This window comes from Bos indicus, chromosome 13 (assembly GCF_029378745.1).
Source record: "Bos indicus isolate NIAB-ARS_2022 breed Sahiwal x Tharparkar chromosome 13, NIAB-ARS_B.indTharparkar_mat_pri_1.0, whole genome shotgun sequence".
In the NCBI taxonomy this organism is placed as follows: Eukaryota; Metazoa; Chordata; class Mammalia; order Artiodactyla; family Bovidae; genus Bos; species Bos indicus.
In genome coordinates, this window is record NC_091772.1 from 37,047,912 (window position 1) to 37,063,877 (window position 15,966).

Below are 15,966 nucleotides of genomic sequence, written 5' to 3' on the forward strand. Positions count from 1 at the left end.
ACTTTTGTTATTTATCAGGTTAGTGAAAGAAAAAGACACTGCTGTGTGTGAGAGAGATGGTGAGGAAGCAGGCCCCACGAAAACTAAAAGCTCAACCACTACTGGAAACGTCTGTGACAAAACAGCTCTAACTCCAAGAGGCAATGAAACAAGCTTATACCATCCCTAGAAACACTACTGATTCATAAATATGAAACAAAAGGCTAGCAACAAATAGGAAAACTTAAAGGCCAGAATGTAACAGAACTTGAGTCATGTTTCCTTTCCTCCAACCTGACAGATGTTACTATTAAAAACAAACAACAACAAAAAAACCCCAGAGATTTCTGGGTAAACCTATATTCCTTATCTCCAAATCTTGACTTGGCTTATTCTTTCCGTTCTGTTCCTTCAACATTTCTAGACAAAATCCAAGATGAAATCTATAGTTGATTACCCTCAGCATAGCTGGGGTCAGAACTAGTATAAAATCATCTAAAACTTATTAAATTATCTTATTCCCATCTCTAACTTGGGAAAATAAATGAAGGACATAAAAATCTCCTAAGTATGACTGGTGAGATGAACCTCAAAATATAGAAGCATAAGGATTGAATACTGCAAAGATCTACAACCTATAGGATCAAGAGGATTATCCCACTTCATTTGAAAATCAGAAAAAAGACACATTAAATTGTATTTAAATATATTATAGATATGAGGTAGGTCTGTGCTATTCCACACTTGGAACAGAATCATGTAATCATGTGTATTTGAGTACACGAGTCACAATGAATCAAAATCAAGACCAATTCCACTGTGTTCAATTAGAAAGCCAAGTGTGAATTTGAACATGGCAGCTGAGTACCTGAAATGAAAACATCCCCTAGATTTTAATTTTGAGCAAAAGGCCATTCCCAGATTTAATAACTTTTCTCATGTCCAATTATAAACAGGAAATTAAGGTGCCATAAGTTCTGACTTTTCTAGGTCAAAGATTTTCATTCCACCATGAGGAGGTAAAAGAACTAGGAGACCACCTACTCTTCTACCTTAACTTTTAGGTAAAATGACTTACACAGTTGGTTTACATCAATGGGATTTACTCTATAACCAAAAAATCTGAAATACACCTATTACACATAACAAAAGAATGATAACCCTGCTATTTTAAAACAGAAAGCTAGTGACTAGCCATAGCAAAGGGAGCAGTGGTTAAGAGCATGGACTCAGGAGTGAAGATGCCTTGACTGGAATCCAACTCTCACTGATTTGCTTTGTGATCTTTGGGAAGTTCCTTAAAATATTTGTATTTTATTATTTTCACCTTTAAAATGGGCCTAATAGCAGTACCAACCAATCTCTCAAGGTTGCTGTGAGGTTTAATGAGATAAACCAGCACTTAGAACAGGGCTTGACATCAAGGAAGCTTCAATAAATGTTAACTATCCCTCTTAATATAAACCGAATTTGTTTGTTTAGCTCTATATGAATATTCCCAGAACTCAGAATGAAGTGAAGTGAAAGCTGCTCAGTCATGTCCAACTCTTTGAAACCTCATGGACTATATATAGTCCATGGAATTCTCCAGGCCAGAATACTGGAGTGGGTAGTCTTTCCCTTCTCCAGGGGATCTTCCCAACCCAGGGATCAAACCCCGGTCTCCCGTATTGCAGGCAGATTCTTTACCAGCTGAATCACAAGGGAAGCCCAAGAATACTGGAGTGGTAGCCTAACTTCTAATCGTTCTAATTTGCTCCATCTGCAAAAGGCACTCAACTTCAAATGATTTCAGAAATGAAGAACTGACAAAATCTTGTTATTTAAGTGACAATTTTTAGCTATTACAACTACTTCATTTAGAAAACCTACACTATGAAACAAGAAGCTTGCAACAAGAATAACTCTTGCAACAAGAGTTATATATATATAATATATATTCTATATTCCTACAGAATATAGGAAGTAGTGTAACATTCAGGACTTCCTCAGCTGATGAGAGCAACAAGGAAATGTATAATACTTCCTGCACAAATGCATCTAGGGAAAGCAGGCTAGATTTATTAAAAAACTATAAAAGGTTACAATATAAATCAAACAAAATTAGTTGTTAAAAGTTAAGTGACTCATATGTATCCAAATTCTGACCAAATAAAGACAATCCAATGCATAGGAAGAATATTCTATGGCTCAAGGAGCAAATAGCAATAAACAGAAATGTCAATACAGAAACCACATATACAAATCTACAGTTTTAATGTAACAACAAATCATAAGTACATGTGTTAGCTATCTTTCTCTAACATTAAAGTAGTAGTATATGTTTCATTTTCTGTAAAAACATACGTAATGCATAAAACCTTTAATCCCATGTAATATAGTCTAAGAAGTGTGAACCATGTAGTATGTTAAGGTTTTCTTATGTGAAGATATACATTTCAGTCTATTATCACAAGCATTGTAAAGGTGACCCACAAAAATGTTTATCGTTTGCAACTGTATATAGAGAACAAACCGCCCAGAAATTAGTATTTCTTATTAATCTTACTGAGTGGTATTAAAGTGGCCTGCCTGAAAGGGCAAATCACTTATCTGCAAGCTTAAAATAGCAGAGATCAATGTATATTAAATAATACATGAGTGAAAAAAATATACAATGTACAATAGCAGGAGGTTACAAAACTGAATACTGTGTAAAAGATTTATTAGTCTGTACAAGTTTGTACCAAGATTTTCACTGCAACAGTATTTTTCCATACACATCGAAATCTGGAAGCAATATGCCTTTTTCAAATTATAGTTTAGTGTTTTTTTCCCCAACCCTCAAAACACAGAAATATGTTTTTGAATATCAACTAGTCATTTATGGAAGTCATAAGATACAGATATTCATTAACATTACACAAGCTATAATTGAAGTACCGGAACAAACACCACCAACATTTATGGGAAAAGGTGTTGGTTTTAAAGGTGATAAGTGCTACATGAGTTACACAAACATACTACTCCTGTCTTTCTGAAACCAAAATGGGGGAATCTTATTGCGATTCTGTCAAATACCACACAACCCAAAACGCTGCACAGAGGCTGATGAAGCCATGTACACATCACAGAATTAAAACTCCAGCTAAGCAATGAGCTGCTCCTCAAGTCAAGGAAGACCAAACTTCTTTAACATATTAATGCTACTTCTGAAGTATCGTCAGAACAAACGGGGATTTAATTATAAATTGGCCTCGACCACATCCTGCAAAGAGGATTTTGCTTAGTACTAAAGAGAATCCGTCAGCGAACATCCTAGGAAAGCTGTGGAATATCATGCTCTTTGTTATTCCTGAAGGGAAATCTGCCAGGTTTGATGACATCTGTTTATCTCCCAGTAGTCCTGGGAGTTCTACGATACCAATTAATTCAGTAATTGATAAGTATTTAAGCGAAAAAGAGACCAAAACCAGACCTTGTATCAACATATACTAGAGAGGTGGATTTTTAAAAAATCACATGATGAATGTAAATCATAAAATCAAATGTACTTATAAAGGTACACCTATTTTATGTTACATAAAAAACTGCAGATTGCAAACTTTGCATGCTTACGTTTTACCTGGAAAAGTCAATGAGTGGGCTTTCTCACAAATATTTACTGCCATGATACAAAACAAATATGTGCAAACTGCAAGGTCCCTAAAATAGCAGTTAAGAGAGTTTATATACAGAAAGATGACATTATCTGATCAAATACGCAAGAGATGGCGTTTCCCAGAGTTTATAACACAGAACAGTAACCACCACACGCTCCGCCTCCTTGGCCTTCTTCCCTGTGTGTCAGCTTGACTCCTTTATTCTGGTTCTCACTTTCCCACAGTCCAGGGGTCTGAATGATCTTTTCAACAAGTTCCTCAAAAGCACACTGTACACCATCACAGGTTTTTGCACTTGCCTCTGAAATTCAAGGAAAAACGTCAAGAAGTATATTCTCTTCTAGTCATAGTTCTATGTTTTCCTGGAAAACTATTATAGCAGAAATATCAGCGGACAATATATTTTTATATATATGATTTCTCCCCACAGGTTTAATATAAATGAATCTCCTGCAACTCTGAAAGTTGAGCTATTTAAATTCTATCCATAAGACTAGTGGTATGTAAGCTCAACATCTTGTGGTAGAATTGTACATTTTAACGCCCTACTCAAATATCCGTACGTGTGCCAAAGTTCTTAACTTTTTGGTTACTTGTTAAATTAGCCTCTGAAGCAGACATCATTCCCATTTTAGAATAAGGAAATTTAAACTCCAAGTTAAACAATAAATCAGGTTATTCTGTGCCTGCAATGAACAGCCATAGGTGGTTGGATAAGTGATGTACAAACTGTGAACACTAGTTCCATTTTCAATTTATGCTCAGGAGACCCATGTGGATATGCAGGACTGCTCTCTCATCTTGTGTTTCCCCACTGACTTTTTCCCAGTCTGATGACTATTTTATGTCTTCATCTTAAAGCTCCTCTACCTCAGCTGATGATCCAGCTCCACCCTGGGAAAAGCAGAAACAATCTGGCAAGAACTACTGATCACCCCACTAATAGATTGACTAACCCACCTGCATTGTCTTTAGGCTTTGCCTTCACTCCTGTTACAATGGGGGAACCCTCCTGGCTGCCGGCTGGGGCCATCCTTTTGTCTACTTCCCGGGATCCCAACCCTCCTCATTCACTGAAGGACCGTGTACCCGCTCTACTGGATTATACACCAACCAGCTTGAAAGCCCACCAAAATTACTGTCCATCTTATTAATCACTTACCCCCCGACTAACCAACCTGCCCTCCAGCCGACTTATCCTCTAGTAGCCACCTACTTTCCCCACTCTCTTCCAAAACAAAATGGTGATAAAGAGATATCTATATAAGTTGTTACCACTTTATCTCCAATTTTTCTTCAAACTAATCTGATTCCACCACTCCATGGAAACTGTTCTTTTAAAGGTGACCAACACCCGCTAGCTTGTCAAATCCAATATCCTTTTCTTATTTGACATCTTGCAGCATTTGATACAGCTGGTCACTTTCCTCCTTTAAATACTTTGTCCACTTGACTTCCAAGACAGCTGAACACTCCTGGTGCTCCTCTCTCACTGGCACACCGTTCACAACCTTACTCCCTGGCACCTCCTCTTTCTGCTGACTTCTAACTGTCGGAGTACCTCAGGGTTCAATCTTCGTCCTTTTCTATCCAGCTTTTCTTATAGTGACTGTTCCAATCTCATGACTGTCAATGTGATTGACATTGACAATCTAAACCCACCTAAATGTCAAACAAACCCACCTAAATGTCAATGACCATGATGTTTACTCACCGTCTCAAAGACAGTTCATTCTTATGTCTAAGCAGAAACCTTGGGTCCCTGCTCCTCTGCATAAACCTGTTCTTGTCTCGACCTTCCACATCTTACTTACGGCACCACCACTCACCTAGCTGCTCACGATAAGACTTGAACCCATCCTTGATTGCTCTTTCCTTACCCTGCACACCCAACCTATCCACCTGACAGCTTTACCTTTGAAGTGTCTCCTGGATCTACCAACTTTCCACCACTACTACTGCCACACTTTTTCTTCTGCTTCTTATGGCCAAATGAATCTTAAAAGAATATCAAACCACAGCACTACTCCCATGCTTTCTACCACACTTAAAATACAATTCATTTCTTCACCATATCCCAGGAAGTCCAACACTAACTTCCATCATCACCAACCTTTCCTCCGACACTCTGTTCCAGCCCACAAGCTTTCTCCTGTTTCTTGGACACAGTACACTGCTTCCTGCCTCAGGAATAAGATGCTCTCTATCTAGATCTTCATACCATGAATTCTTGCTCAAATGGTGCTCTCTCAAAGAACTTTTCCTTATTTCCTCCCACCCTCATCATTCTCTCTCCCCTTACAACATTTTATTTCACGCAGAGCACTAGTTATGAATTTGAGTCTGCTTCCCATACTGGAATTGTAAGCTCCCTGAGGGCAGAGAGTTGGACCATTTTGTTCATTGTTCTATTCTGTGTTCAATAAATATTAATTGAACAAACTAATATATGGAAATGGAAGACACCTAGCAAGTAAGCAGCAGCAGTGCTACTCAAGCCCATTCTAAAATTCCCTATACTTTCCATTTGTACCACCCCACTTCTATCCATATATGATGTTCTCCCATTTCCACTTCCTGATTCCTACTAGGTTCAAACTGATTCCTAAAGCTGGCTTGACATCACAACCAGCTAGGGTGTTTCTTATAAACTGCTTTCAAGGCTCTGTTTCAGACTTGTCGTAAGTAAAGCCCAGAGAGTTGTAATTTTTTAAAGCTCCCCAAGTGATACTGCCAGTCCACTTTGCCGGACAAGGGGTCAATCAACTTTTTCTGTGAGAGTAAATATTTTGGGTGGTGATGCCATATTGTTTCCATGTAATGACTGAACTCTGGCATGAAGCACAAGGGCAGCCACAGACAATAATGCAGATGGCAGGGCACGGGCACGGTGTGCTTCCTTACAAATGGTGGGGCCAGATCTGGTCCAGGCTGTAGCTTGCCAACCCTTGCTCTACAGTGCTTCTCAAATATTAGCATGATACAAATCACATCTTGTTAGAATGCAGATTTTAATTCAGAACCTATGGCTTAGGCCTCAAATGAAGCATTTCTGACAACAGTGGTGCTGCCAGACACGGCCCAGCAGGCACGCACGCCTACAGCACTGGGTCACGGGAGGAGAGAACGGTGTGCTGCGCTCCATACGGCCTCACAGTGATCCTGTTCTTTTTTACAGTGGGAAAAATAAGGAACCTACTTCTACAGTTAGCTAGTTTTACAGTGCAGCTATGAACTAAATACATATTTTTTATGGTTCATAAAGAGAAGAATGTAATAGAAACTCCATTTAAAAACTCTTCATTAATAATGAAAAGATAAATATTCACACACTTACCTATAAATAACATGGAATGCTTTCGTGCAAATTTCAGGCCTTCATTTCTATCAACTTCACGATTTTCCTAAAAGATAAATGCAAAGATTAAGAAAAGCTATCAAAATATACAACCAAACTGCCAAGTGTCTGACTTCTCACCTTATCAATTTTATTTCCAACTAGCATGTTTACTATGTCATTTCTCGTGCAGTATGTTTCCAACTCATTTAACCAATTATCCAGTTTTACAAAGGTGTCTCTTCTTGTGACATCATAAACTAAAATAAAAAGAATCATTTATTAAATAAATATCAAAAGCAAGAAGCAATGACATTATATTTCTGATATGTACTAGGAACTGACATTAATATACAGGCAAGTCTGTTTTTCTAAGCTGTTAATGCTTTAAAAATCAATGTCCACTGATCCAGATGGAAGAAACAAGTGTACTTTTTAAAAAATGCATTTATATACACACTTCAATTTAATTAACATATGCTGTTACAGAAATGAAATAGCTGCCTTCATAACAATAAAAAAAGTGAAAGTGAAAGCTGCTCAGTCGTGTCCGACTCTGCGACCCATAGTCCATGGAATTCTCCAGGCCAGAATACTGGAGTGGGTAGCCTTTCCCTGTTCCAGGGGATCTTCCCAACCCAGGGATCAAACCCAGGTCTGCACTCCCACATTGCAGGTGGATTCTTTACCAGCTAAGCCACAAGGGAAGCCCAATAAGAAAAAAGGTTTGTCTAAAAGCTAAAAGGTGTTTAGACCCAAATCTGTGGCAAAATACAAAGAAGTTTTACATAAATTTAAACATTTATGAACCTGTTAACTTATTTCTTACAAGGACCAGAATTTGCAAATTTGAAAACACATGTAAAGTTAGAGGGTGGGCAATGAGGACCTACTGTATAGCACGGGGAACTCCGCTCAATGTTATGTGGCAGCCTTGGATAGGAGGCACGTTTGGGGGAGAGTGGGTACATGTGCATGTATGGCCGAGCCTTTTGACCACCTGAAACTATCGCAACGTTGTTAACTGACTATATCTCAATACAAAATACAAAAAAAAAAAAGGTCAGTGGGTGGAACCCTGATTATCTTCCTCTGTTTACATATTCATCATTCTGCATTATAGGAAATAATTTGTTAAAGTGTTTTCTAAACTTAGGAGGTACTGAACCAAAACCGAGAGTCACTGTCAAATTAACGGAAATGAAACCAAAGCCTCACAAGTTGTGATATAAAATGAGGTCTCGCCCTACAGTTGAACAGTATTCATTTTAGACAGTTTCCCAGCAATATTAAGAACAAGCACTTTTCAACAAATTATACCGAAAATCCACACTTGGTTTTTAAGTTCTGTGCGATTATAAACCAATAACATTAAGTGCTTTGTGCTATTTTTCAAGACTAATAAAAAAGATTCCACTAAGCAACCAACACTCCTTCCATATAATCTGGCAGTAAATATCAGTAAGCTGCTAACTGAAGATCAGTTCCTGGTAATACTCTAAGACAGATCAATGACACAAGGACAGGTCCTCAGTTATGTACTCATCAACACGTGCTTTTAAACCAAGTAAATAATAGAGGGGTTTTAATAAAGGTAAGCAATTTTTAGGCTGTACTTTAAAAAATGTTTTCTATGTATTTTCTTTTGGGAAAATGCATTAAAACCAAACCACTTCTTATTACATGTTTCTGATCTTTATTTTTTAATTGCTAGACAAAGGGCTGAAACAAAATTTTAAAAGTTTAAATATTTCCTAATATTACATAAAGTTAATATAAAGTCACATAAAAGCAGCCGTAAAGAAAAATAAAGCAAAAAATTACTGACCTTCACAAACAGGAAAATCAGAAATTCCAGTAATACAATAACAATATATTTTAAACAGTAAAGTAAAACCTTACCTAATATAACACCCTGTGCACCTCTATAATAGCTGGGAGTTAATGTTCTGAATCTTTCTTGACCAGCAGTATCCTAAAAGTGACAATCAATTATTATTAAACAAAACATTGGATAAATAACAGATCTTCAAAATATTAATTTAAGAGTAGAAAGTTAATAGCATGATTAAAACATCAAGCTTATTTAAAACTTAAAATTTAAATAAGACATGTTCTTTTACTGACAAATGCTACATAAAAATTAAATTAACAAGTACTGCCTCATCTCTAGGAAAAAAATGTAACAAAGTTCAGATTTTCTACCACTTGGACTCAAGATTTTTATCACATATGAAACCCATTCATAGGAAGCCATTGTTCTCAACTCTGGTGGCACAATAAAATTCCCTGGGAAATGAAAAATACAGATACTGAGGTTCAACCCATAAAGATTCTGATTTAATATGGGCATGAGAGAAGCTTTAATAAGCTTCTCAGGTGATTCTAACATAAAGTCAAAGGTTGAGAACTACTGTTAAAGAAAATTACAGGGCTGTTTTATTTCAGGCAAGCAGTGTTTAGGTTGTACTTTTAAAAATATTTTCTAGGTCTCTTCTTCCAGAAAAACGCATGAAAACCAAACCACTCCTTATTATGTTTCTGACTCATACCTGGGGTATAATATAAGAAGTATCCTAGCTAGGAAATGTAAATTTCATATGGAAGGGAATTTTTCTGCTCAATGACCAGTTTAATCCCAGAGCCTGAGGAATTCTTGCCATAGGACAGTTGCTCAAATTTTGTTGGGAGAAAAAAAAAAAAAGAACGAAAACTAGAAACAAGTCTCTTCTGGGCCTGGTTCCTTCTGTCTTCCTTCTACCATCCTTGGACTGTGGCTTCAAGTCTACCTAAGATTATGCAAATATGCAGTCTGCAAACTGCTGCCTTAGCCCACCACCTGTTTCATTACATAAGCTTTTATTAAACAAAGTCTGACTGGAACACAGCCAGGCCCATTCACTTGTGTACTGCCATATGGACTGCCGTATGGTCCACCTTGGGGCTGGACTAAACATTTACTATCTTGCCTTCAAAGAAAAAATTTGCAGTCTGCTAATGTAAAATGACCTGAAGAAAAATAAAGACACATCAAACATCAACAACTACCAGTCCTCTGATTGTGAGTGTGGGTTTAGCTATGGGGCAAGCATAGGCTCAGCTGGGTCAGGACTTATGATAACCATACAATAAATAGTCAGAAGTTAGATCATTGCTTGCCTTCAAAACAGGAATTTGTAGTAAGAGTATAACATCTTTGTAAGATAAAAGAAGCAAAGTTTATTATCTGTGGTTTTATTTTCTGATGGGAGAAGACAGAAGGGATATTAAAGACAGAAATGGACAGAGGAAATGGACAAAGCTGGAAAGGCTAAATAACAGAAACTGGGGAGTGGAAGGGCAGGAGGATTCAGAGAAGGTGGGTACCGCGTAGGTCCTGATGAACACGCTGCACCCCACCAGGGGAGGAGGAGCAGGGTGAGGCCCAGCTATTCTACTTGAGTAATCCCAGGACGTGCATCCAACAGGGAGAGGAATTGATTTTATTTATATATGAATAAAACCACAGAAAAATGAGAGGCAACAACAGATTCATATATTTCTAACACTGACTGAGAAGGCCCTCCTATATACGACATGACACCCAGAAGCATGAAGAAAATGACTAATTCAATCATGTAAAGATTAAAACCTTGGTATGACCTAAGAATCTCTCCCCAACACCACACTCACCCCCCTTTTGCCCCCGACACTCATCCTCAACAAGATTTGAAGGTAAATCACAAACTAGGGGGAAAAAATCTGCAGCATATAACAGAGTGTTACACATACAAGAACATTAACAAATACTCATCTTAAGGTTTTGAAGACAAATGACAGAGTGGAAAAAACGTGGCGTATGACAAAAAGCTAGAAATTTTATTGTATAAAGACTTTAATCATGAAGAAAATGAGCACAATATAAAAAGGCAAAGCATATTAACAAAAATTCATTAAAATATAATCATATATAAGAAAAAAATCTCACTAATCAAAAGAAATGCACATATAAGTGAAAAACTATTAGAGAGAGGCAAAAATGAGAAAGATTAACAATATATAGTACAGAAGACCTTCTTCCTAAATCTTAATGTTAAATCTTTACATTCTTTCAGCCAATAATTCACTTTCTAAGTATACATCATAAAGTAACTGGACAAGTGCACAAAGATGTAAAAATCAGGAGATTACCAAGGCACTGATGATCTTTGTGAAAAACTATTAACACTGTAAATATCTTTCACTGAGGGTTGACTAAATTATAGTCATAAGATAATTGGTCATTATACAAATGGTCATTTAAACTGATGGACTTCTGTACTGACACAGAACAATGTATACAATGTGTGCGTGGGGGGGGGGGGGGCGGTGGGAGGGACAGCAGGTGAAAGGATTAAAATACAATCCTTTTGGAAAACTGCATATGAACACATGTGACAATGTGCATGCGTTCAACATATTTTATAGAATGTTCACTAAAATACACACGTTGACTAAAGATGGAACTGTCTTCTCTATTATCCTTTGGTTATCCTTTTTTATCAATAGAATGAGACTATATTATCCTCACAGTCAGGAGTAGCCTCTCATTTAAAAAACAGGGATAAGCTTATGATAAAGATGTCACTACAATAATACTTGCCAGCTAGTATTTTTATTGAGCAGGAACTAGAAAGTAAATTAAAAACAAACAAAAAACCTCCTGTATCAAAGTAAGATCTCACAGCAACCATCAAACCTCAGATCCCACCCTAAACTATTTCTCAAAGCAGGAGCAAGGGCAGAAGAGTTTATAAATCAAGCAAGAAAAACATGGAAAATCAGGTTCCACTTCAGGACAAAAAGAAGGCAGCATTCCTCAACATATATTTTACTATGGTCTAGTCCAACATTTTCCAAATTATTTTCTGTTAGGCATTACTGTACTGATTGATAGTATTTATTTAGGGGAATGGTCAAACAAGATACAATCATGTAAAATATTGCATCTTAGAAAGAAATTAATGGGGGAAAAAAAAGCCGTAAGACACACAGTCATTTGGAATAAAATGCGTGTTGGAAATAGAGTGCCATTCAGAGAATGCCATTAACATGAATGACATCATACAATGCATGAGCACTTGCTGGTTCAATCTGTAACTGACACCCAGCCAGCATTTACTCTTTAACCACCATGATGAAGTATAATTCAACTTGACTGCAGACCAGTTCTAATGTGATTATCATGTTATAAAAATATACTGAGATATTTAACTATAGCAGATGTGGGGATTTGATGAGTGTATTTTTATACATTTTATATGTAACACATTTACTATATAAGCAATCACATTTAGATTGAGAGACAGGAAGGCCGGAGAGAGGAAGGAGCAAACAGATACAGACTGGGCATCCTGGGGGTTCTGACAGCGAGTGCTGCCACACTCAGCACTGCCATGGAGGGGTCGACTTAGCAGAGAATGTGGACCAGAACAGCTGGGTTCACAGGCAGATGAAAAGAAGCCAGTAAGGAAAAACACTGGACATCAGTATTCAAAAAATCCAAAGTTGGCAAACTCAAGTGTTATAGATATTTACACTAACAAACATGAAAAATCATGTTTTCTAAGTATTACTTCATTCCCTTCTCCGCAACAACCACCTTCAGCACTAGTTCAGGGTGACTTGTTTTTTTTAAAACTTCAAAGAAACACATTCAATAACAATGATTCTCTGCGGCAGATGACTTTTTAAAAAAATACTGCTTTCAAATATTCTGAAGAGACTACATATTTTAAAAATCTGAGCAGGTGAAACAGGTCTCTGCCTAATTACAGAATTATAAAACATAACTACTTATTGTCTATCCAGTAATCAGCATCAAATCTCCCAAGTTATTTAATACAAATTGCTCATTCTCCTGTAGGACACTATACACATCAATCTTTGCGTCTTCAAAAAGTACAAGTTTAATATTTATACAAAATACATTTTAAAAATTCTTACCCATATTGCAAGTTTTGCCTTATTTCCGTCCACTGAAATTGTTTTCACCTTAAAATCAACACCTTGAAAAAATGAAAAATTTTATAAGAATTCCAATAAACTTTAAAAATCAATTATCAAGAAAACCAAGAAAGAAAAAAGCCACTTTATTAAACGCCCAAATTCACATCCAAATTCTTAGTTATGGATGTGAAGATGAAAGGAAAAGTGTCACTAAAGTTTAGCAGCTTAGGATTTAATCAGGGAAATGAAAACCAAATGCTTGTAGAATTCATTCATCCACCAGTACTTCTTGAAAAACTTAAAAAAAAAAAAAGAAATTCAGTGTAAGGTGGTGACTGCGCATTAAAAGTCAAGAGCTAGAATTCACAGTGCTAATGCAGAGAAGATCTCTGGATGAGGGCACTTTACCAGAGGTGCTCTAAGCTATCATTAAAGAGTGTTGTCCATAGCTGGCCAACACCCTAAATCAGATTCTGACTGTGGGCATCTTGGAAGATTGGTAAAATTACAAAAGAGCCACTCTCTCCTTGCCTTATGAATTCTTTGTCTTTCTTTTTGTCCTAAAGAAAAGTATTCGCTTTACGTAACTTTATCAATAATCACTTGCTACTGTATGACTGCAAAAAGAGAATTTATACACAAAAACATTTATGCCCAATCCTTTAAGAATATTCGTAAGTGAAGAGGCGTGCTCAAGGAGCAGTGAGACTCTATAAGCACTGATTTATGTAAAGAGAAGACGAATTCCTTAAGAAGTCATAAGGGTTTACTACAGCAGCCCTGCAAAACCTCTCCCTTTCCAGAAAAAGGAGCTGACACATGCCATCTGGCTTAAATGAGCAGTGACTGCCCAGTGTCTTAACAGTATCAAAAATAATAAGCAGTCTCTCTCACTGGCCAGAGAAAACATTAACTCCAGACACTTGGAAAGAAACTTGCAAAAGATTTTAGCTTGTTGCAATTAATTCAGGACAGCCACAACTAACATGATATATATACATGCTCATATACTAAATGCTTCCTAGAACATCTATCATCAATATGGAAATATATTAGCAATTCTTGGATGACTTCTGGTAATCCATTATATACACAAATAAGGTAATACAATGCATTTCAAAACATGCATTACACCAGGTCTTTCTGTATGCCAAGGATTTTAAAACAACAGTTTGTGGTGTTTTGGGCTAAGGTGATAAGGAAGTTCATAAAGACATGTTTAGAATGTCAGGCAACCATGAGTTAAAGGACAGTGCTGACTGCAAAAGTCCAAGGATGTAGCCTAAATGTAGTTTCTTTGTAGCCAAACAAAAAAAATTTTATGTTAAAAAATCTTGTGTCCACCAGGCCTATATAAAGAAATATGCCACACCATCTATATTAAAAATATGGAATTTTTACATTCTACTTATATTTGCTTAAAAAAAAAACTTGAAAAATGCAAATGAGAATGGTTTTGACTTGGTCAAGGTACTAAATGAAGGCAATTGGTAGACATTTCATAGAGACAGCCTGTCATATATACTCTATAGTTAAATTCTCAAGGTTCTTCAGAGAAAATACAAAGAACTTATTTTCCCTTAAACACCTAAGACAACATGCCCAAGGGCAGACTGGCCGTTCTGCTAGCCTCCAGCTACGCAGTCTACCCAGGAAAAGAAACTCTATGTTCCAGTGTGCTTTTGTTCTCCTCCCTTCCCACTTCCTCTTTCTCTTTTATACTTTCTTGCGTGTATTTCTTGGCAGTCTAATGACTGTCTCTGAATAACTGTCTCTAAATTACTCTTCTGACAGATTTGAAACCTACAGATAACACCCACAGGAAACACTCCCCTTGGAGTCCCACTATCCAAGTTAAGAGACAAGCAGCCTGAAAAGGTACTTCATCTACACTCAGAACCTTCAGTTTCCATTTATCCTCCCTTGGTTCCTCCGCTGAATCTCGTGTGCAGACATTGACCCCTTTAGCTCTTACATGCTCAATCTGCTTCTTCTCCATGTCTGGATCTTGTATTTTGCAAGTGGCTATTAATTTGCCTTTATTGGTGGCAGCAGTGGGAATCTTTCTGATAAATTTGATTTTGCCAACTTCTCACTGTATTTGATTAAACTATCTTTTCAACCTCATGTGGATGACAAACAAGGAGGTCATAAAAGAAGCAGACTATTTAGAAAAAATACCCCTTCCCGTCTCTCCTCCTCTACAGCACTGAACACACTAATAACCAATTCTTTGACTTTCCGGGGACACCAGATGTGTGTCCCACAGTTCAGTTCAGTTCTGACATCATCTTCCTGACGTTAAAAGGTAGATCCCACAAGATAAAAGTGCAGTCCCACAAGACTGCCACACCCCACGTCAGATTTCAGTCTCATGTCCAGGTTATTACCTGTGCTTCTGACCAACTGGCTATACACTAGAGGTTCCCACTTAATTTGAGATAGTGGCTCAAAGAACCTAGGAAAACAGTCTAGTGACTTACTAGATAATCATTCTATTAGAAAAGGGCACAACCCAGGAACAGCCAGATGGCAGAGATGCACAGGGCACCGTGTGGGGAACTGGCAGAGCTCTCACGCCCTCTCCACGCATGTCATCCTCCCAGTATCTCCATGTGTTCTCCAACACAGAGCTCTCTGAATCCATGGGCTTTCTTATGGAGGCTTGGCTGGTTAAATCTTTTGCCTTTGATGATTAAACAAACAAAATCTCCAGCTCCTTTCCCCACCCTGGGAGTAAGGAAGATAAACTAGAGCTAAAGTTCCAGTGCTTTAATCACATGGTTGGTTCTCCTCCAGGCTTAGAGGCTTTCTAGAAGTCACAACAGTAATATAAATTCAGGTGTAGTTGAAAAAAGCCTGAAAATACAAAAAACATCCTGGGAATTCCCTAGCAGTGCAGAGATTAGGATGCGGTGCTTTCACTACCGGGGCCTGGGTTCACTTTCTGGTTGGGGAACTAAGATCCTATAAGCTGTGCGGTGCAGCCAAAAAAAGGAAAGAAAGAACAGATAAACAAAAGACATCTTTAATGATTCTTAT

The 15,966-nt window shown here is 37.4% G+C and overlaps 1 protein-coding gene across 1 annotated transcript in view; it reads right to left on the bottom strand.

Moving 5' to 3' along the window:
* Positions 1-2,218: 2,218 nt before the first annotated feature.
* Positions 2,219-15,966, bottom strand: part of RAB18 (RAB18, member RAS oncogene family) — a 28,628-nt gene continuing 14,880 nt past the window's right edge. The window contains exons 3-7 of the mRNA XM_019973194.2: positions 12,922-12,983; positions 8,860-8,932; positions 7,099-7,217; positions 6,958-7,024; positions 2,219-3,921 (exon numbers count right to left, since the gene is read on the bottom strand). Of these exons, the coding sequence (XP_019828753.2) occupies positions 3,746-3,921; positions 6,958-7,024; positions 7,099-7,217; positions 8,860-8,932; positions 12,922-12,983 (497 nt within the window). The 3' untranslated portion in view covers positions 2,219-3,745. The remainder of the gene's footprint in view (positions 3,922-6,957; positions 7,025-7,098; positions 7,218-8,859; positions 8,933-12,921; positions 12,984-15,966) is intronic.